The following is a 23,449-nucleotide window of genomic DNA, read 5'->3' on the forward strand; positions in this document are numbered from 1 at the left end:
ATCTTAACTAATATATATATACATGATCCATGATCACCGTTGTATTACCACATTGATCTGCGGACGTTTACAAATCAAAAATATCACCATTTTCATACTCTGCCTAAGCCGGTGCTACGGGGCGTGGACGATAGCTTGCGTTTACTGGTACTGTCCATACACATGCTCAATCAAACGGTGTCTGCGTAATTTTCAGTTTTGCTGATTTGGGTTTTCTTGAAGGTTACTTTTTTTTCTTTGTATCAGATATGACCTCATTTTTATTGAAAGTTCTATTAATGACTTATCTACAGGATAAATCATTACAATGTCAAAATTGTTAAAATAATGTTGCTTATATATCAAACTTGCTCGTTTTATTTGAAAATAAGAAAAAAGTATCGAATAACTATGTAAATATGTCTTTCATTAAAAACGAAATTTCACCGCGTATTAATTGTCGTCTGATGTTAGGTTTAATACGAAGCGGTAATATCGGTAGTTTGCCAAGACGCCTCCGCAAATTCTTACATTCCAATACAATTAATGTCGGTTTTCAAACAAAGCTATAAATAGACTATATGAAATGATTATGAAATAATTCTAAAATAATGCTAGTTCGAATCTTGCCAGTGACTGCATTGTTTCATGTGGGGAAGCTGTCAGGTACGTAGCTCAATGAAGGTTTGTAGTTCTACATCTTCACCGTAGGGAACGTGTTACAGTATCGCGTTTTTCGGTTACAGTATAGAATTTTCAAGATGGAGGATTATTTATGGGAAGAGAGGTAGGTGATTTTTATTCAGGTCCATACTACTAGTAGTTTAGTTTCTAAAAGATGTTTTTGTGCTTTGCTTGTAAGGAACAGAATCCGGTATCTAGTCATATATTTCTTCAGACCCTGCACAGCAGATTTATCTCTATATTGTCTCATAAATGTGCAGTTTTGACGGTTTAAAAATTTGAATCGAGAGATCAACGCATTTTTCTCCCATTCCGACATTATTTAACATGCCTAGATGAAGTAAATCTACAAAACGTTAGTCCTTTGTGTTTAGAAACGTTTATAAAAGTAAATGACCAGCTGAACCTATTTTCCTGTTGGTAAAAAGCGTTTGAAAAAATAAACAATGTTACAGTATAGAGCGAGGTTAATTTTAAAGGGTTACAGCATAGACCTAGCGGCTTTGATCCAATTTGGTTACAGTTTATACTCGGATTTCGGTTACAGTTTAGATACTTGTCAAATTTCAAACAAAGTTCGTGTATCCATTATTTTTATAAAATAACTCACACCTTTCTATTTAATACATTCTTGAAAGGTTGTATTACTTTTTTCTTCAGCAGAAAAAATTATAGTTTGCTATTTTTCTTATTTTAAGTTTCAGATTGAGACATTTTGCAGAATAAGTAATGTCCTAAGTAAGGACTGTTTTCACGGCAACAACAGTAACTTTTATCGAATTGTATTGAGAGAAGAAAGCTTATTGCTTGATTTCATTACACATTATAATAATAAAATAGAGAAAAGGGAATCCTTAACAGAAGTCCAACACGGAAAACATGAAAATGTTGCAGGCTCAGTTTGATTAAACCTGTTCATGGACGGTAGTGGTAACTGCAAGCTACGGTCCACGCCTCCTAGCACCGGCTTCAGCAGAATTCACATTAAACATGAACTGGTACACTTTAGATTTTTTAACATCTGTGGATGTGTTCATATGGCGGTTATCATGGAACCGTCAATGTGACACGTTATTGCCATTCTATGAAAAGCGGCATATTACCCCCAGGTTAAAAATTGCGTGTGCCCTAAACGAGAATACAATGACTGAAACTAAATAAAATGAAATTTTGAGAGGGTATCGGAGGTTATGAAGCCTGCATACCATAGATAAGCTGTCAAAAGACACAATTAACAAGCAGGCAATACCCTAAGAATGATTAAACAGTATTTAAGTGAGCAATACTGCAACCTTAAATTTCATTTTAAGTTGGAATTTCCATCTACCATATGTATTTTGTAAGTATTTAAAAGGATTTGTTACGTTTGGCATTTAAGTTTCAACGACACTGAGGTCATGTGAAAACATTCCTGCTTTAGTGTAAAGAAAGAACCCAGATACCCTTTGTGAAACATTTCAGACAGGAGCGGGCACCTGACTAGAACCACCGACCTTCTGTAAATTAGCTTGATAGATTCCTCATATACAAAGAACCCAACTACAGCAGTAAATGAAAGATGATTTGAAGTCTACGGCCTTATCCCGACTCTGCCACTATTATGTACCTCCATCAGGCTCACTAGAGAAGATATTGTAATTGTCTGACCTTATAATTTATACTCTATATAACTTTCAATATAATTTTCTTTTTCAGAAACATGAAAACTGCTATACAGGATGTCTGAAATAAAAAAAACGACTTTTAATTTAATAATGACAAAATAATCGTAACTCAACAAAGAAGCATTCGAAATGACGCCATGATCATGATTTGATTTGAATGCTTTTGGTTCGAGATGAGAAGGGTCTTTAAACATTGCCTTTTTCAAAATCTATGTTTTGGGTTTTCGTATCCCCGATTGCAACCGAAACCATTTGAACAACTTAATTGGTAGAAAGTCATGTTTTTTCATCACATTTAGTCAAGTAGTTACTCAGCGGATGAGATTGCACACACATGTGTACGACAGACGGACGAATAGCCATCGGGCCTATGAACTCACAGAGATTTAAAAGTCTATATAACATTCATACATTTTACCTAGTAAATCTATAGAAAATATCGAAGTCTAAACTGTAACCGAAATCTGGGTATAAACTGTAACAAAATTGGATAAAAATCGCTAGGACTATGCTGTAACCCTGCACAAATCACCTCGCTCTATACTGTAACATTCTTTATTTTTTCAAACGCATTTAACGAACAAGAAAATAGGTTCAACTGGTCATTTACTTTTATAAACGTTTCCTAACATAAAGGACTAATGTTTTGCAGATTTACTTTTTCTAGGCATGCATAAATAATGTCGAATTTGGAGAAAAATGCGTTAGTCTCTCGATTCAAATTTTCAAACTGTCAAATCTGCATATTTATGAGACAATATAACGATAAATCTGCGGTGCAGGGTCTGAAGAAATATATGACTAGATACCGGATTCTGTTCCTTACAAGCAAAGCACAAAAACATCTTTTAGAAACGAAACTAGTTGTAGTATGGACCGGAATAAAAATCTCCTACCTGTCCTCCCAACAAATAATCCTCCATCTTTAAAATTCTATACTGTAACCGGAAAACGCGATACTGTAACACGTTCCCTACGGTGATCTTGTAACGGAAATAATGCACAAAGGGGCACCCGATGTCTTCCATCACCAGGGGAGACTAGAATGTCGACATATGAATTACCTTTATAGCGTCGATGTGTCGCTGTCACTCAACCAAACAATGATGGAAAAAAACAACTTTACCGTGCCGTTATGTCCCAACCAAAATATGTACAGAATATGATTGATGTGACCTTACCAAAAATGACTAAAAGTTAATTTAGATTATAAAAGTGGCATTGTTTGGCAAAAAGAGAATAGTATCTTTCGTTACATTTTGCAACACAAAATGCGTATTGTATACAAGGTTATGTTAACAACACCAAATTTTTAATCTTATAAGGCACTTTCATACAGCATTTAAGCCGCGTCATGACAAAACCAACATAATGGGTTTGCGACCAGCATGGATCCAGACCAGCCTGCGCATCCGCGCAGTCTGATTAGGATCCATGCTGTTCGCTGTCAGTTTCTCTACTTGTTATAGAGTTGTAAACGAACAGCATGGATCCTGATCAGACTGCGCGGATGCGCAGGCTGGTCTGGATCCATGCTGGTCGCAAACCCATTATGTTGGTTTTGTCGTGACACGGCTCATTTTGTGATCGTCTTGCCTTCTCTGAGAGAGATCTTGTTTTTGAATTTAGTTTATTCACATACATGTACGTATTAATTTTAGCTCAATTGTGACAAGGATTTTTCTTATTTGAATTTATTCTATTCTTGGAAGTAACCAGCACATGTGTAATATAAGAAAACATAGGAGCTGAAACTCACGATCCCTAAGGCCAATATTTTTTGATATTTCGGTTTACTGACCCGCCGCATCCATTTTTTGGGAAAAATGAAAAAAAAAAAAATCTGCCCCGAAAAAAAAAGTACTCAAAATACGGCTCAAAATATGCGCTAATCAAATTTAGATCTAAATGTTCTATGGGAGATTTATAGAAGTCCAACTTATTACTTATTAGACTTGTCAAAGAAACGTCGAGATAATTTTTGACGGCGATGTACTTTGCATGAAGAAAAATGTCTTCAAAATGAGTTAAACCATTCTCGCCAAATTAATTAGGTTAATATTTATATATTTAAAATATAATTCATGTATGTATCAAAAAAAAGCACCACCAACAACAAATTAACAATTTGGGTTTGAACACTGTCGCTGGAAGACAATACGGATATATTTAATGTATTGTTACTTGTACATTACAAATCTATATTGACCTTTACAGAAAAACATTTGTAATATATCCTTGTAATATTACATTGTAAGTAATGAAAAACATATGACTCCAATTCTGTCTGGAAAGAAATGCTGAAAAATATTTGAGCCGCGTCCCGACAAAACCAAGATAGTGCGTTTGCGACCAGCATGGATCCAGACCAGCCTGCGCATCCGCGCAGTCTGATCAGGATCCATGCTGGTCGCTTACAAACCTTTAACAAGTAGAGAAACTGATAACGAACAGCATGGATCCTGATCAGACTGCGCGGATGCGCAGGCTGGTCTGGATCCATGGTGGTCGCAAACCCATTATGTTGGTTTTGTCGTGACGCGGCTCATTTGTCTTTTTTGTGTGTTTGAAAGTGAGATTGTTAGGAAAATATCATCAATGTTGACATTTAAAATGTCAAACTAAATGATCTCTTGTCTACGGTGGCACAGAGGTGACATGTGTGTGTTTTTGTTTATCTCGTGCGTACAAGATACTATTCTCAACATCACTAATTCCGCGTCATCACTTATTTCACTGTCATGAAATATTTTTATATGTGACCAGTGTTAATATTTGTCAGAATTGACATATTTTATTCAAACACCTATACAACAAAGTTTTTCTGCATCTACATTTTTACGTAAAACAGAACAACATTTTACAAACTTCTGCAAAAAGTAACAATAGTTCGTTAAATTTGTGCATACGTCTGAAACAATCATCATTTTCTAAATGTTCTTGTTTGAAGGAAAAAAAATTGAGTGAGAATGTAAAGATACGTTTAATATTTAAAATTATGAAAAATAACATGTAGAAATTTTAACTGAAACATGAAAAAACTGAAATAAAACACCATTACCGCGATTTAAATGATGACATACTGTTTTCAAAATGGCCGACATATGGTCTACATGTGGCTCATTTTAAACTGATTTTGAATAATTATATATATATTGTTTCCTTGTGTCATACAGCAAAATACCTAAATGTTACAGCTTATGACAATTTTTGTACCATAAGTTTTATGTGTTGTTTTCCTTCTTGTTTCAAAGCGTTAAGTACCGTGAACTAAGAGGATCACAGTATATATAAGTAGTGCGCACTAGTTACCAAGTAGTGCGCATGAGATAATTAAGTCGTGCGCACTACATTACAAGCCAATCAGTTTGCCATGAGCAATATTCCTACCAATTTAATCTCGAGTTATTGACAATGATTTTACATTATGTGTCTCTGTGGCCTTGACCTTTTAGCTTATGACATCATAATCTATAGGGATTTTCTCCCGGCCACTTAGGGACTAAGGGCAATGTCCTGATCAAGTAACAACATGCTTGACTCGTTCATTCTCAAGTTATTGATTGAAAAGAATTTGAAATATAGCATCATTGTGACTCTGATCTTCGACCCAATGATCATTCTCAAGATTAGATGCCATCTACACATCAGATGCAATGTAATTACTAGGTGATATAAATCATGACTTATTCCTTCTCAAATTATTTGTCAGACAAGGCTTTTACATGAAGTGCAATGGTTACCTTGACCTTTACCTTATGACCTCAAACATAAATAGAGGTCATTACTGGCTATGGGCAATGCCCCTACCAAAAGAAATGAACCAGGGCTTATTCCTTGTGAAGTTATCGTAAAGGCAAAGATAACATGCCGTTAGTACATTAATATATGATATTGGTTAATATGATCCAAAAGATATGTATCAAGTTTCTAGTGAATATCTTCAGTAGTTTCAAAGATTAATGTTGCATGTAAATCTTTAACCAGGATTTTTAAAAAATCATTTACATGTATATAGTGTTATCTGATTGGTTTATTTTATTGTGCGCATGACTTAAATATCTCGTTTGCACCACAAAGTAACTCGTGCAAACAACTTAATTATCACGTTCGCACGAATTAGTAACTTGTGCGCACGACATAGTATCTCGTACGCATCACTTATCATCACTGGTGAACGACTCAGTTAATCGTGCGAACGACATAGTATCTCGTGCGCATGACTTAATTATCTCGTTCGCACCATAAAGTAACTCGTGCGCACAACTTAATTACATCGTGCGAACGACTAAGTAACTTGTGGGCCCGACATAGTATCTAGTACATCTCGTGCGGACGACTTGTTAAATCGTGCGAACGACATAATATCAAGTATGCACCATTTAATAATCTCGTGCGCACGACTTAATAACTCGTGCGCACGACATAACATCTCTTGCATACAACTTTATTGTCTCGTGCGCACGACTAAGTAACTCGTGCGATCGACTTAGTATTTCTTGCGCACACGACTTAATTATTTCGTGCGCACGAGTTACTAAATCGTGTGCACTAGATTTTTTAAAACACACACACATATCACTTTTGTGCCACCGTTGATAGCATTGTTAATATGTGTGGCTTAAAACAAACTGATATAAGATTGCAAAGTCAAAACGCAAAGTCAAAACTCATTTCGAAACGAGTTAGTACCCCACATTACGTCTCTTTTAACTAAATGTACACAAATTAATTCATTAGCACGTTTCAATTGTTCTACACCATGTTATTTGTTTAAACAGACTAAACTAAACTTAGATTTTAAAAGCCAGAAAAGTGCACGTACACATATACACAAAGTTATAGAAGCTTAGAAGGACAAAGGTGGACATTTACGACTTCCATACAAAACAAAATCGAAGAGAGGGTGATCCCTCGGCAATCTCATAAAAAATCATATCCTAACTGTCGTTCCACAGCCTTTCGATTCGTAGCGAAGACTGATGATCTGATTTTAATGAGATTGATCCCTCGGAAGCATTAATCACAACCAAACTACATAATAATTACAGACTCGGTTTGACTGATTCTTTACATTAGGGATAATGAAAAAGTGCAATATTTCTCAAGCCCCCAGTACCCGCTTGAGTGGTGCTCAATTTCCAACCAGAATCAATGATATGGATGAACCAGAAAATAATATAACAACACTGAAGTGAAGTACGAGGCAACTTTTTACACAGCACTTAACACCTGCTGTTGTGATGTATAAAAATCTAGAGGTGGTGATCCCTTGAAAATCATTATTGACATGTACTTGTTATCCAAAAATCTTACATCTTTATTGAGTTGAATTATCAACATCACTTTTTCTACTCCAATTTCATGGGCTTACAAAATTTATAAAATAGGGGGGAAAAGATTTTGACATGCAGATTATTTTGCAGAATTTCATGATAATTCTAAATCTTAGCGAAACAATAAAATGTTTTTTCATTCTTTACAGCAATATATAGAGAAATAAGGAATCCCTAAAGAAAGCCCAACAACACAAAAATGAAAATGTTGCAGGCTCGGTTTGATTGATCCTGTTTATGGACGGTAACATCTTTGTAATGCCGTGCAAACATTGTTTGAACAAACACTCAAGTAAATTTTTGAATTAGCGAAGATTTATCAAGTGCCTGTTTCTCCTGAAGAAGATGGTTCAAGAGGCAGTGCAGTATCATAAAGGCGAGGCTCTAAGATTTCCAACGAACCTTATACCGCAGTATACATAGGCATCTGAGTAAAGGTGTTGAACCCGGACCATATTAATTTACAAAAAAATGTATCATTAAAAGTAATGGCTGAAATTGCTCGAGACCTTAAAAATGAAAAGGCAAAGACAATGTAACAAGAGCTTTTTCATTGATACATGTATCAGGTCGCGATGTGCTTTACTTCTTTCCTGGATAAAGTCCGATAAAAGTATGAAAGAAAGATGCTCCCTCGGATGTATTTATCGCAACAAGATGACATGAAAATAAGAGACTCGATTCCATTGAGTCTGTTATCATGTCACTATTTTAAAAAGCAATACAGATCACAAAAAGCACTGTACAGATCGATATGTCGTTGTATTCGAAAGTCAATCTGCAGAAGTCAATTCTGATCATTGTGACCAAAATGTCAATTCACTCTGTTTTATTGTTTGTTTGTTCGTTTGTTTTGTTTTGTTTTTTTTTCTGTCAATAAAAACATTTTTGTTTAAGCAAAATACCAAAAGCTCTTTAAACTCTAATCGGGATATCGATTGTATAAATACCGCTTTTCATTTTAATTCTGTGAATATTTCTCTATCTTTTTCATATTTATTTGTCGTTAGCGGTCCCAGCTGATCTATGCGATATTAAAAAAATGTTTTTTTAGGCTTCTAGATTTAAAGGAACTTCACTGAGGTTCAAAGGATAAAAGATAAAATTTGAAGATCTCACAAATATCAATAGAAACATTTTTCAATTCTGCAAAGGACAACAAGGATATATACTTAAATAAAAATGGAAAATCGAATTTTGTGCGTTTCTTGGGATTTAAGTAATAACAATAATAGTATCTTTATTTCCTCCAAAAGAAGAGCACAATTGATTACGGTGGCACAAAGGTGACATGTGTGTGTTTCTATTTATCTCGAGATAGCTAAGTCGTGGCCACGAGATACTATGTCGTGGCCACGAGTTACTAAGTCGTGGCCACGAGATAGCTAAGTCGTGGCCACAAGTTACTAAGTCGTGGCCACGAGTTAATATGTCGTGGCCACGAGTTACTAAGTCGTGGCCACGAGATAGCTAAGTCGTTGCCACTAGTTACTATGTCGTGGCCACGAGTTACTTAGTGGTGGCCACGCGATAGCTAAGTCGTGGCCACGACATACTATGTCGTGGCCACCAGTTACTAAGTCGTGGCCACGAGATAAATAACCAATCAGATTACACCATTTATGTGAATTTCCCTAATTAGCTAGACATGTGCTATAGTACAAGCATGCCCCTTCTTCACCAGCCTGTAAAAGTGCCATTTATACAACTTATTGATTTGTCAATAATTTTACATTTAGCGTCACTGTGACCCTGATTTTTGACCCAATGACCTCGAAATTATTAGATGCAATGATCTTTCTGGGTTACAGTAACCATGGCTTATCCTTTCTAAATTATTCATCAGACAAGGATTTTATCTTATAGGCTATTTACTGTCCATGGGCAATGTCCCTTACAAATATAATAAACCAGGACTTATTCCTTCTCATGTTATCGTATAAACAAGTTTAACAGGCCGTAGTACATACAAACTGACCAATTCGATCACAAACTTGCCCAACACAGAGCTATAGTCACAATTAATGTCTGATGTGCCTTGGAAGGTGACTTTCTAATATGATCTTAATGACAAGTTCAAAGTGAATACCTTCAGTATTTTCAAAGAATAATGTTGCATGTAAAAGTAAGTTGTTAAGTTTAAAAAATTCATAACATATATAGTGTATTCTGATTGGTTAATTATCTCGCGGCCAGGACGTAGCTATCTCGTTCCCACGACATAGTATCTCGTGGCCACGACTTAGCTATCTCGTAGCCACGACATAGTATCTCGTGGCCACGACTTAGCTATCTCGTGGCCACGACATAGTAACTCGTGGCCACGACTTAGCTATCTCGTGGCAACGACTTAGTAACTCGCGGCCACGACATAGTAACTCGTGGCCACGAGGTAGCTATCTCGTGGCCACGACTTAGTAACTCGTGGCCACGACATAGTATTTCGTGGCCACGAGATAAATAAAAAACACACATGTCACCTTTGTGCCACCGTAATTGATACACAATCTTGGAAAAATATTTCCAGTTCCATCATGGCAAAAAACCACAGTTGAGTCCCTTTAGGATTAGCTCCCTTAGAGTAGTAGTGCCGCAACTTGCTGAAGTCAGTCTACAGAAATCAATCAAAATAATTTGTTGAAAATTAGCATTCGGGCACATGTTTTCCCTTCAGATGTAATAACACAAGCAAACCTACGAAACATTTTTATTCAAAAAAGCAAAGGTAACAGTGTAAAAAATATTATCAAAATAATTTCCAACAATATTTGAAGCAAAGTTATCACATATATAGCGATTATAAAATGTAAAAAATATGAATGCGACATATGAATGTAATGAGAATCTTTTTACAGAGGTATAAATATATTGTAACATTTAATATACCTACAATTTTATTGGGCAAAAGGACGGAATCACATTTGTATCATGAGGTCACGTGACAAGTCTTTATAAAAAATGTGTCTTTATAATTTAAGATTTTTAATAATGGTTTTAATATTGTATACATTTCTCGTCAATTCATGTGAGAAGATTGTTGTTCAAACAGTCACAAAGAATATTTTGATATTTGGACATTTTGAATTGTGTCCGTCATTATATCTTAAAAGAACATTATTCTTCAAACAGTTACAATGAATTTATTTTTAGAAAAATTATGAGCATTTTATTGGGTCACATGATGTAGATTATTTGTTAGTATCTTTCAGTTCCGTTTCTGGTATGTGTTCTTTAAACCTGTTAATATTTGTAGAAACACGGTCGCAATTTGTAATAACCGTTATGTCAGTAACAATTTAGGTAAATATCTATTTCCAACTCTTGATCACTAAAATGTCATGTAAAATCTTCATTATGTTAATTATTTGTTCAGCGATTATCATATTATACTATTCAAACATTTATCCATACGACGGACAACTAGTTGTTACTTTATATCAGACAATAACTAAATAACTCTTCTATCTTCTCCTTATTTTGGCACCAAATGTGAACACTAGATGGCGTTTCTCTTAAGTCGCCCAATCAGCAGCTACCTTAGCAACAGTGAACTTTTTATCTGGCTTAGCAACCCTGCTTTTAGCTATGACCACTGGAACTTTTGGTTTGTCGGTGTCCGGGTCAGTTTCGCTGTTCAGAACTTGTCGTAACACCCACATTCCACGGATAACCTTACCAAAAACCACGTGCTTATCGTTCAACCAGTAAGTGTTACGTGCAGTGATGAAAAACTGGCAGGTATTCGTGTTTTCTCCTGTAGGATATAAAAAATAAACTTTTATTTTTTCATCAATAAATAAAGTTAACTTGACAATTCTTTTAAGCATCTGATCCCAAAGCAGTCACAATTTTTATGTATTTCTTAAGCATAAAGTAGTCATAATTAAAAAAAAACAAGTATCAGCGATTGAGTTTTTTAATCATTAATTATTTTAGTATCATTGTGTTTTACCGGAAAATAAGTATGGAAGTTTTTTTGTTTTTTTGTTGTTGTTTTTTTAATATGCGTTACATCATCCATGGGCCCATATAAAAATAGTCAACTGCAATGACGGCCTCGGTAGTTTCATTATGAAAACATATCAATACTAGCACATGAAAAAAAGGCATGACGAAAAAAGGTTTCTTTTTTACAAAAACAAATAACAAATAGTGGTATAAACTTATCATGCGCATACTTTTATGAAAGAATAGCGCAAATGCACCTGTTTGCATACATTAACATAAATTATGAAGAATCCCACGAACTTATTAAATCCCCTTACCTTGCGTACTCGGGCTTAAATACGTTCACATGCTTCTGCATATGTGAATACACGGAAAAAGTGCATTACCCCTAGTGTCATATAACAAAGTACGATAGAAGTATTAGCATGTATTTAGAAGTGTAAGCATAATATGATTTAGATCATCATCATTAGAAATGTTAAAATGTGAAATTCAAATATAAATCTATTATAATTTTTCATAAACAGTAGATGTTACAAATCTTGAATACTTGGTTGAATATTCAAAGATTCAAACATGTATATTAAATGTAGTCAATGTCATACCTGCGTTCGCCATGCTGAGCCATCCTGGGCCATAATGTTGTAGCGCAAATGTTTCATCAGCAAATCTTCCGCCATATATACTTGTCTCCCCTGATCCGTTACCAAACTTCACATCTCCTCCTAAAATAAAGATACCACCTTATTTATATCAAATAATTTAACAATTTTTAATAACAAGAAATACAATCTTAGCGACTTCCTGTCAGATAATAAACACTCTTTATCCCTTTATTGGAAATTTAGTTTAGGAATTCTTTAAAATAAATTGAACTGAGCGGTTTTAATTACAAAGTTTCATAAGATCGCAGATTTTTTATGTAATTTAGGGAAACATTTATATTAGTTTCACTAAGATAATATGTACACAGTGTATATGTAGTCACAACGGAAAGTTATATTATATGATTGTATTTCTGTAAAATATCAAACTATAATGCGTCCTATTTAATATTACATAAAACACACCCGCTCCCGGGATTTTGGGGCGGGGAGGGGGAATCACGCCGCCACGCAAGGGAGCTTTATATTATAAATTATATAATTAGAATCATAACTATTATGTGTGTCAGTCATACATTGATGTACATGTAGTGATTTGTTTACTTATTTGCAAAAATGTACTTTATATGTATAACTCTTCAAAATTGGAGGAAATAAAGAAATATATTTGACTTTAACTCTTCAGAACTGGAGGAAATAAAGAAATATATTTACCTTGAATCATGAAGTCATCAATCACTCTGTGGAACGGGCTACCCTCGTATTTAAACTCTCCCTCTCCGGAGGCGAAATGTATGAAGTTCTTCACAGTGAGTGGCGCTGTGTCTCCAAACAAACCAAGATCTATCGTACCAACGTCCTCGCCCCCTATGGTGATGTCAAACGACACGACGTCTGTGACAGTGGCGTCTTCCGCCTAAAAATATGAACAAATAAGCCGCGTCATGGCAAAACCAACATAATAGGTTTGCGACCAGCATGGATCCAGACCAGCCTGCGCAGCCGCGCAGTCTGATCAGGATCCATGCTGTTCGCTTACAAACCCTCTAACAAGTAGAGAAACTGATAGCGAACAGCATGGATCATGAGGGGTGGTTAAATTTCTGCGTAACTTATTTCTGCGGTGTCATCATTCTCGCATTGAATTGTTTTATTTCTGCGTATATCTGGTATTTGCATTTTGTAAAGAGACGATATTCAAAGTTTTTTTTGTTTTTTTTTTTCAATAAATACTGGATTTATTTTCATCGACTGGTATGAAAATAGATATTACAAAAGTGCGGTAAATCATTTTCATACCTCAAATAAAAAAAAATCTTGAATATTTTCTGTTTAATTATATACTTTGTTCTCTTTTTTTACATTACAATTTGAAAGATTTTTCCTAAAATTTTGTGTTTTGACTGAAGTCAGGCAAGACACCAGTGAAAATACGGAAAATATGTGACACTGCAGTGAAAAATTTATATTTACAGTGGAAATACGGAAAATGAAAATACACACTTTATTACATCAATATTTCTCAATATTTCCTTAATAAGTATATTCATAAAATAAATCCATTTAAGATATTTAGCGTGCTTTTGGTTAGCGTTTGTCTCTGAAGAACATTTTATTCATTCACAAAAAAAATATGAGCTGTAACGAAAACAGATTAATTTTTTACATCGCATATCATTTTCCTTGACATTTACTAGAGTGGGTTTTAATGAGTTATTGATACAGACACAATCATAGTAATCATTTACAAAAAAAAAAAAAAGAATTGAAGAAATATACTTTGGGAAAAAAAACTATTCAAGCATTTCAACGTATATATATTTTTTCATACTTTGTCAATAAATAATGTTATATAGAATATTAACCCCCAAAATGGCTTCCGCTTTTAGCATGGGAGGTAAATATTGTAAAATTCTGGAACTATCTTCATATACACAAACTTACTTCCCTTTAATCGGACGTGGCATCTTTCGACAAATTTTATCAAATTTTGAGGAAAAAAGCTTGTCTAATTAATACCAACTTTGTCCGACATAAAAACACATACTTTGTATATAAAGTGTCGAATAATTTAGCGTTTATCTGATCTAATGCGTTTTAACCTGGAAAGTTTTCCAAGGCTACGTCATTGCCATCACATCTTTTATAAAATATAAGTAAGAAAAAAAAAACATTATAAAAATAAGTTAATACATGTTTAGATACTGTTATAGATAATGATAAAACGTTACTTACATTTAAGCGATTAAACATCAAAACGAAGGATCCAAAATACACAATGCTGTAAACAAAATCCATGACTCTTTTCTTTGCTGATTCTGCTTGTAATGCCACGTTACACGTCTATCTGGCTGGGCATATCAGGTTTCCGTATCGTGGGGCGTATAACAAGTTCTTTGTGTACGATTAAAACATGTGTTTGTTTACCACTAGGCCGTCACTCAAGTAGATGTTTATCAAGATAACAAAATATCAAGTTACGCCATTTATGGTGTAAACTACTGTACAAAGTGGTTGATAAACTGTTTTGTCTATTTATAGATTTAGGTTAAATATATTTCACTAACTTATTTTACATATAACTTATAATATACAACCCTATAAATAGATTTTTATATATTTAAATGTAAATTTATCTACCCAAGCAATACGAAAAATGAAAATGAAACTTTTAACTTTTCAATTTATAGTATACATTTGTATTATGGTAATTCTAGATACCTGTATATATGTAAGTTGTTTTCGAAATTTGTAATGCAAGCGTTTTATTTCCCTAGTTCATATCTTAAAGGCACGTTAGGCCTCAGAAACAAATAAATTTTCCACTCTTTAGAAATGAAAAAACAATAAGTTTTATAACAACTAAATAATAGTTTTAAGCAAGCTACATGGTTATAATTTGAAAAAGAAGCGCTGAGTGTGACTTAATTTGTCAAAAAGTAGCAAATTGTAATCGAAGTAGAATATATTTTACCTCCATACAGAATACTAAATCACTATAAATGTACTTATTGTCATAAAGCAATTGAAGGCAAAAGAAAGTTAAGGTATTCGTCTAAATAGTATCTCTTTTTGGAAACTATAACAATTAAGACAGCAAAAAAAAGCTTTTGAAAAAAGGGAATAAAAGCATTTTTGGGACATGATGAGTCTTTAAATGATGCCTAATGTAATGTGGTATTGATGAAATATTTTTTAACAATTACATCAAATGTACAATAGTGCGCATGTTTGATAATATTACATATTGATATAATAAAATATTTGACCAAAATACGGGTTAAGAAAATAAAATAAATGATTGTTTTTCAAATTTACCATTTTATTTTCATTTTATAAAAAAAAATGAAAAAAATGAAAAAAATGAAATAAATAAATGAATATATCAATAAATGAATAAATCAATAAATCAAAATATATAAAAAAAGATTCATAATAACTCTATTGTAACATTTCAACTTCGTGATAATTCTACACACTTCGGTTTAATCAATTTAAAAATAGCTTGCATAAGATTAATAATATATTCTCCCAGCCGCAGTTTTAAAAGTACACGCATATTTTGCAAAATTAGCAGACGATAATTTACTTCTTAACTTTCGGAACGCCCCTTTCCGGAAGTACTTGTAACGCATGCCAGATGCCAACCTGTATACGCATAATGTTTGAAGTACTATTAACCGATCTTATCTTCTTGAAAATACTTATCATATAAGAATTAGTCAAAGGGCAGCGCATTTTTGTCACTTCAGCTTAAAATAGTAGGAAATGTTGTTAGATAAATAAGCCTTTATATAATGAATGTATCTATTAAAGTATTAAAGTGGTTAGGGTCTAAAAATACCTCAAATAAGTTGGATGAGTTCTGAAACACGCGGCTACTGACACGTTGTATATATTATATAGTTTACATGTAAGTTTTTAACCGCAGTCTGTAAAGAATCTTACATTTGTAAATGTAAGCCCCGGCGTATTAATTTATACAGGGATTATTCTTTTAAGCCGAGCCAGTTAATTAATATCACATCATCTCTTTCTGTAAATCATATCATCATAAAGGAACTCATGCATAAGTTGCATGATTCAAGAGATGGTTGAACTTTATTCTACGGTACTATATGTACATGTATATGAATGCAATTTTCTTTTCTTCACAAAAAAGTGAATATACGGATAACATATGCAACATAATTATATTGTTGTAATCCTTAATAAAACTTCATTGCTTTTGTTTTCAACCTAATCCGAAGTTTGACGGAAATGGTCGAGTGTTGCTTCTAAAACTCGTATATATTCGGTTATCTTCGTAATTTCCGTGATATGTACTTTTGTTCATATCGCGATATATGCCGAATTATCACGATGCTATGATTTAAATTATTGACACATCTTTAAAGAAATGTAAAGTGTTTAATGACATAGTGTGACTTGTATTTTGTCATGTATGTTTGTTTTTATGCAGTGGTATGTGATACAGAACTATTGTAATTGTATTAAAATTAGTGGTAAAAATATTCTTTAAATTTACGATATCGGCACTGATCTTTTCAAAGAACGATAAAAATGAAAAACGACAACGCGCAAAGGGAACATTCTTGATATTTACTCACTCACTCACTCACTCACTCACTCACTCACTCACTCACTCACTCACTCACTCACTCACTCACTCACTCACTCACTCACCACTCACTCACTCACTCACTCACTCACTCACCAACTCAACAACTCACTCACTCACTCACTGATATTCTTGTGTCTTTCATGAGTAAAATAAGTACATTTAAAAATATAGTGAAATTCATCACCTATTTCTTGCTGGTTACAGAGTGATGAGGTTCTATTTTCTCTTTCAGTACCAACATAGCGACGAAATTTACAAAGAGTTCTAGATTACTTGGTAAACATAGTAAATAATGTTCTAATTTGAATTGAGTTTTATATATTATATGATTTTAACACATAGCAGATTTAAAAACTGATCACGTAATCGTGATTGTATTACATGAAAGGTGTATATATTTTTTATGTGCATGCTCATATATTTGTGAAATGACAATGACAGTTCATACATATATTTTTATCATTTTATTTTAATTAGGTAGGAACGGTAAAGGCCATATGGGAATGTTGCGGCTATGCTTGTGGACACTTTATTGTCAGTAGATTATTTCAAGAACGAGCGGGTTTTTAAATAGAAGCCATGAATATCCGTCCTTGAGAAAAAACAGCTTGAGCCAGAGGCCACCTGTGAAAAAAAACCTTAAAACTAAAGGCAGCAGATTTTGCAGTCGCAACTTTTACTAAAGTATGATTATAAACATTTAAGTATAATTGATTTTGTTTTGAAAGAAACAGGCACATAATTATATATGATAAAATGTCATCAAAGTTTCGTATTGTATTGCACAACAATTATATAATATGTTGAACAATACTGGATTTACACATATTGATTCAGAGCTTTTTTCAAACCGTTTAAACCTTAAATATCCTGTTTTGATGGAAGAGATATGGTATTTTATGAAGCATTGGTGATATTTATTATCGATAGATCTATATTTATAAAAAATGAAGGCTTAAATATAACGAACCCTAATTTTTAACATAAATCGGTAAATATCGACATGTCGGACTATATCGTACTTACCATGACTCTTGTACCTATTTTAGTATATTTCTGTGACGTGGGTGTTTCCCAATGTGACGTCAATATTGGGACAATACCATATGGTGGCTTGGGTAGCCGAGGGGCTTAAGTTCATGTTGTAAGCTCGGATGTCATGCTGAGAGACAGCTTATCTGGCTATATTATCAACGGTAGGTGGTGCGCTTTCCAGATGTCAACTCCGTGTCAGATGGCCATACAGCGTAAGTCTATCTATAAAGGCAATCGGACCATCTCGGCTGTTTATATTTATCATAGCCTCAGATTTAATACCGATTAATTGAAAGTAGTTCTATCACGTGGTTTTATATGTTATTAAAAACAGAGTGTGTAATCATTGAAATTTGATAATGTATAGCGAATGTACACATTTGAGATCCAAAGGAAAAAAGAAGTCCATTTCGGTAAAATTATGATCGCAAATATGTCTGACAACCATAAACAATTTAAAATTTCCCACTGATATTCTATCATTGAACCAAAAACGGATTAATGATTCTGTATTTTCAGCTAATAATTCATGATCAGTATATAAATAATGTATTGTTTACTTTTAAATCAATAAATTACTTTATTTAGGCGGGCTTTTACTCGATAAATTTAAATAAATTTTGTAAACAACTCCCAGTATAAAATAATTATTTGTTTACATGTTTAGTTTCTTAGAGAGTAGGATAGACCGAAATACAATAATCGTTCTGTGTGTTCTGTGTTCGAGGTCCTTTTCCGAAGTTTAACGGAAAGGGCCGTGAAGATGAGATGTAAGCTGTCTTGCTGTCAGTGCGACCAGAGACAGAGTTATCTACATCCCTTGTGCGACCAAAATTAAATGAATCACATACTATATATTTTCAAGGCCTTGGTTTCCTAGTATTTTAAATTTTCAGGCTCTAATGTGTAGCGACAACAGAAATGCTTCATTTAATCTAGCAATATTTGTTAAAGCAATAATGCTGAAATTTCACTAAGTCATCTTCCTTAGTTTACTTATTTACTCCTATGCCATGTTTGTATTATTATTTTTTGTTTTGTTTGATTGTTCACTCTTAAATTATGGCCATGAGTCTTTGTTTATAAATAAAAAAATAAATAAAGAAAGAAAAAGTATGGATCAAACCATAACCTCTAATATATGAGGTAATCACTCAACCGACTGTGCTATTGCGGATATGACCAGAACGTAAACATTCAGATAGTGTTACTTTTCAAAACATTAGTCATGTTCTCCAAATTAATTCTCGTAATCTATACGGACAGAACCGAAGTGGTATCGAATATTTAGATGAGTGCTATATTGTTTCATAATTGACAGGTCAATAAAATCATACTTTAATATTAAACTAAAACATCTATTTACGCCCGGTTGTTTCTGTATTGAATTTTGTCTTCTCACCGTTAAACATCATTTAGCATATACTTTTTAATGAAATATTGAGAAATATTGATGAAATAAAATGCGGATTTTCATTTTCCGTATTTCGACCGTATTTTCACTGCAGTGTTTAACTTTTTTCTCCTAATTTTCACTGGTGTCTTGCTGGACTTTTTTCTTTTAAAGACAGCCAATACACAAAATGTTATGGGCAGTCTTTCAAATTGTAATGTCAGGAATGAGAAAAATGTATATAATAAACAGAGAATTCAAGTTTTTTCTATAAATACAGGATTTATTTTCTTGTGGTATGAAAATTATCATATTTCACTCATTAAATATGTGGTTTCATACCACTCGATGAAAGTTAATCCTGTGTTTATAGAAAAAAAACTTGAAAATATCATCAGTGAAACCTTGTTGATAAAAATGTATATGAAAGGGAAGTTACTCTTATGACATAAATACCGTGTATCTATAATGGGTTATTTCTCTTAGTTAGGAACGCACTACTGGTTTATCAAACTTTAGTTTTAATATGTGACAATATTCATACTTTGAAAGAAACGTATTTGGTAAAAGAAGTTATCAAATAACACTGCATAGAATATTTGATAAACGCATCTCTTTAGCTTTATTATATACGTTTAATGAAATATAGACCTTGACAGTTTACCTCGATGTGTTTTTGTATATTAATATCCCATAAAATTAATATTACATACTATTTTTTTGCAGATATGTAACCACTTTCTTTGTCATTCCTTGCCAGACATAATGAGGATCTGATTTCAATGGAAATTTGAAATTCCTATTATTGTCTGTGGTTCATTTATTTGTTTTATAAATGAAAAGTTTCTTGAAATATTACAATGAAAATTCAGCAAAGTTTGACGTTTGAAAAAAACGAAACAATAAGTTTTGAATAAATATAAAGGGATATTCTCAGCACAAATTTTATTTTGTCATGTAATTCATTTCCATTGATAGACATAGCTTGGTCAAATACCTCAAGGTTATGTGGCACTTACTAGAAGCTAATAAGTCTTCCCATCTTTATCAGACATCTCTGATCTTATCATATACTTCAATGTTATCAATCTCCTAAAGTTTATATGTTACCTCAGGTTTATCATTGAATTTAAAATTGATAGTCTTCTTAAGGTTATGAGACATCTCATTTTTCTCAGTCAAATATATTTAATCAGTCATCTCAAAGTAATCAGTCATCTCAAGTTTATCAGTCATCTCAAGTTTATCAGACACCTCAAGTTTATCAGTCACCTTAATTTTATCAGTCACCTCGAGTTTATCAGTCATCTCAAGTTTATCAGACATCTCAAGTTTATAATACATCTCAAATTTATCAGTCATCTCAAGTTTATCAGTCACCTCAAGTTTATCAGTCACCTCAAGTTTATCAGACATCTCAAGTTTATCAGTCACCTCAAGTTTATCAGTCATCTCAAGTTTATCAGTCACCTCAAGTTTATCAGACATCTCAAGTTTATCAGACACCTCAAGTTTATCAGTCATCTCAAGTTTATCAGACACCTCAAGTTTATCAGTCACCTCAAGTTTATCAGTCATCTCAAGTTTATCAGTCATCTCAAGTTTATCAGACACCTCAAGTTTATAATACATCTCAAATTTATCAGTCATCTCAAGTTTATCAGTCACCTCAAGTTTATCAGTCACCTCAAGTTTATTAGACACCTCAAGTTTATCAGTCACCTCAAGTTTATCAGTCACCTCAAGTTTATCAGACAAATAAATTTTATCAGTCATCTCAAGTTTATCAGTCACCTTAAGTTTATCAGTCACCTCAAGTTTATCAGTCACCTCAAGTTTATCAGTCATTTCAAGTTTATCAGTCACCTCACGCTTATCAGTCACCTCAAGTTTATCAGTCATTTCAAGCTTATCAGTCACCTCACGCTTATAAAACATCTCAAGTTTATAAGTCAACTCAAGTTTTTAAGTCACCTAAAGTTTATAAGTCACCTCAAGTTTATCAGTCACCTCAAGTTTATCAGTCACCTTAAGTTTAACAGTCACCTGAAAAATCAGTCATCTCAAGTTTATCAGACATCTCGAGTTCATAAGTCACCTCAAGTTTATCAGTCACCTCAAGTTTATCAGTCATCTCAAGTTTATCAGTCATCTCAAATTTATAAGTCACCTCATGTTAATCAGGCATATCAAGTTTATCAGTGACCTCAAGTTTATACAATGTTATAAGTCACCTCAAGTTAATCAGGCATATCAAGTTTATCAGTGACCTCAAGTTTATAAGTCACCTCAAGTTAATCAGGCATATCAAGTTTATCAGTGACCTCACGCTTATCAGTCATCTTAAGTTTATCAGTCACCTCAAGTTTATCATAAAATACGTCAGACTCGTCACAGCGCTTTTTTTTTTCTTTTTTTTTAAAAAGCTTGCCTGATTAATTTTACATCGGACAGTGGTATACAGTACTAGCATGTTAATTCCTGTTAAGCCTAAACAGAGTGTAATCTTTATACAGTCAAACCTATGTTTCAGACCACCACCAAATAAAGACCATCCTGTAAATAATGGCTGCACGACCATAGAATATTTTTTTATGAAGAACAAAAACTTGAAAGACATACAAACGTATTACGTACAAACATATTCTGAATTAAAAATGCGACTTATTCTTACATTCTTGTAAACCATTAATTTTGTGCAACACACAATTTTTGAGAATCGCATTTTGGCTTCCAATATATTGCACTGGAAAGATTCTGTAATTTTAAGTACATATATATACACATGAAAGTTACTTTTCTGTTCAAGTAACATTTTCTGTTTCCGACGTTTTAAAACTGATTTAGAATTGAACTCGATGTAAATTATTCGACGAAAACCACCTTTTATTGATAATTTTATTGATAATTTTGAAGGAATTTATATTTATGTATTATTTTGAAGCTTTTGTGATATCTTGTAATGAAAGGTATATTTATAGATTGAATTATGGTACTTGTTTTCTTTAAATACTTCGAATCTCTTATAATCCGAACGCAAATAAAACAATTTAATATTTAATAACAATATACTTTGTCAGAACAATGAAATAAACTTAAGAAATCTATATCAAATAGACTTATTGATGAAAAATTGTGAAATTAAACTACCAAATGAGTACAAAACTGATTAATTAGTTAACATTGCTAAAACCTTGTCGCTAAAATCAAAAGGGAAAGAAGCCATGTTTCATGTTTTGCCAGTCACTGATCAATTTGTTGCAAGTGTAAAGTCATCGGCTTTTATGACATGCTTTTGGCCTTAGATTTAATAATTGGACATCTCATTTCCTGTATAATAAGTTCATCCAAGTTTAGTTTTTGTAACTTATAAATCAAACATTTAAAACATTTTTAAAACCTTTATATATTTATATTTATTACATTCATAAAAACATAGGATATGAACTGTAATATCGACCTTTTCACGTTCACCTTACAACGCACACACGCATAATTAAACATTCTGGTTAAACCATTAATATGTGCAGCAAATCATTTCTTTCAATTTTAATCTTTTTTCTTTTTTTTTTCTTTTTTGCATCCCGATTAAATATACTGTACCAGACAGTCCCGTAATTTCAGTACATATGTGCACATGGAATACCATTATTTCTATCAGTGTAGACCATCATGTCGTTTACGTGGATTTAGTCTCGGACTTGATTACAATACGTAATCAAAAATTTATATCATGGTATGAGCCGCGTCATGACAAAACCAACATAATGGGGTTGCGACCAGCATGGATCCAGACCAGCCTGCGCATCCGCGCAGTCTGATCAGGATCCATGCTGTTCGCTATCAGTTTCTTTAATTGTTTGAGGGTCTGTAAGCGAACAGCATGGATCCTGATCAGACTGCGCGTATGCGCAGGGTGGTCTGGATCCATGCTGGTCGCAAACCCATTATGTTGGTTTTGTCGTGGCCCGGCTCATATAGGTTTTACTGTTTTGAGACAGAAAAGAATTGTTCAAGTGCACAAAATGTGAACTTAATTTACAGGATATTTCCAGTGCAATAAATTGGAAGCCAAAATTAGCTCTTGATAATTTATTTTTATTTATTTTTTTATATATATTTGTTATACGAAATAAACAGTTTATCAAGCCTGCTAAATGAATCAAATCAGTACTTAAAGT

At 33.2% G+C, this 23,449-nt stretch overlaps 1 protein-coding gene across 1 annotated transcript; it reads right to left on the reverse strand.

The window, feature by feature from the left end:
* Positions 1-10,354: 10,354 nt before the first annotated feature.
* On the reverse strand, positions 10,355-14,638 carry LOC132752448 (peptidyl-prolyl cis-trans isomerase H-like). The gene is made up of 4 exons (XM_060742773.1): positions 14,452-14,638; positions 12,931-13,132; positions 12,217-12,336; positions 10,355-11,417 (listed from the first exon to the last, which is right to left on the reverse strand). Exons 1-4 carry the CDS (start codon positions 14,512-14,514, stop codon positions 11,176-11,178), a joined length of 627 nt encoding a protein of 208 aa, XP_060598756.1. The 5' UTR covers positions 14,515-14,638; the 3' UTR covers positions 10,355-11,175.
* Positions 14,639-23,449: the final 8,811 nt, after the last annotated feature.

This window comes from Ruditapes philippinarum, unplaced genomic scaffold (assembly GCF_026571515.1).
Source record: "Ruditapes philippinarum isolate M1 unplaced genomic scaffold, ASM2657151v2 ctg4812_1_1_1_1, whole genome shotgun sequence".
Classification (NCBI taxonomy): Eukaryota; Metazoa; Mollusca; class Bivalvia; order Venerida; family Veneridae; genus Ruditapes; species Ruditapes philippinarum.

What these genes read in the sequence shown, in the direction of transcription:
- LOC132752448 (XM_060742773.1), bottom strand. Translation starts at nt 14,514, where the DNA reads ATGGATTTTGTTTACAGCATTGTGTATTTTGGATCCTTCGTTTTGATG. An exon ending in TGATGTTTAATCGCTTAAAT is followed by an intron (nt 13,133 to 14,451) that starts GTAAGTAACGTT and finishes TCATATTTTTAG; the next exon opens with GCGGAAGACGCCACTGTCAC. An exon ending in TGATGACTTCATGATTCAAG is followed by an intron (nt 12,337 to 12,930) that starts GTAAATATATTT and finishes TCTTTATTTTAG; the next exon opens with GAGGAGATGTGAAGTTTGGT.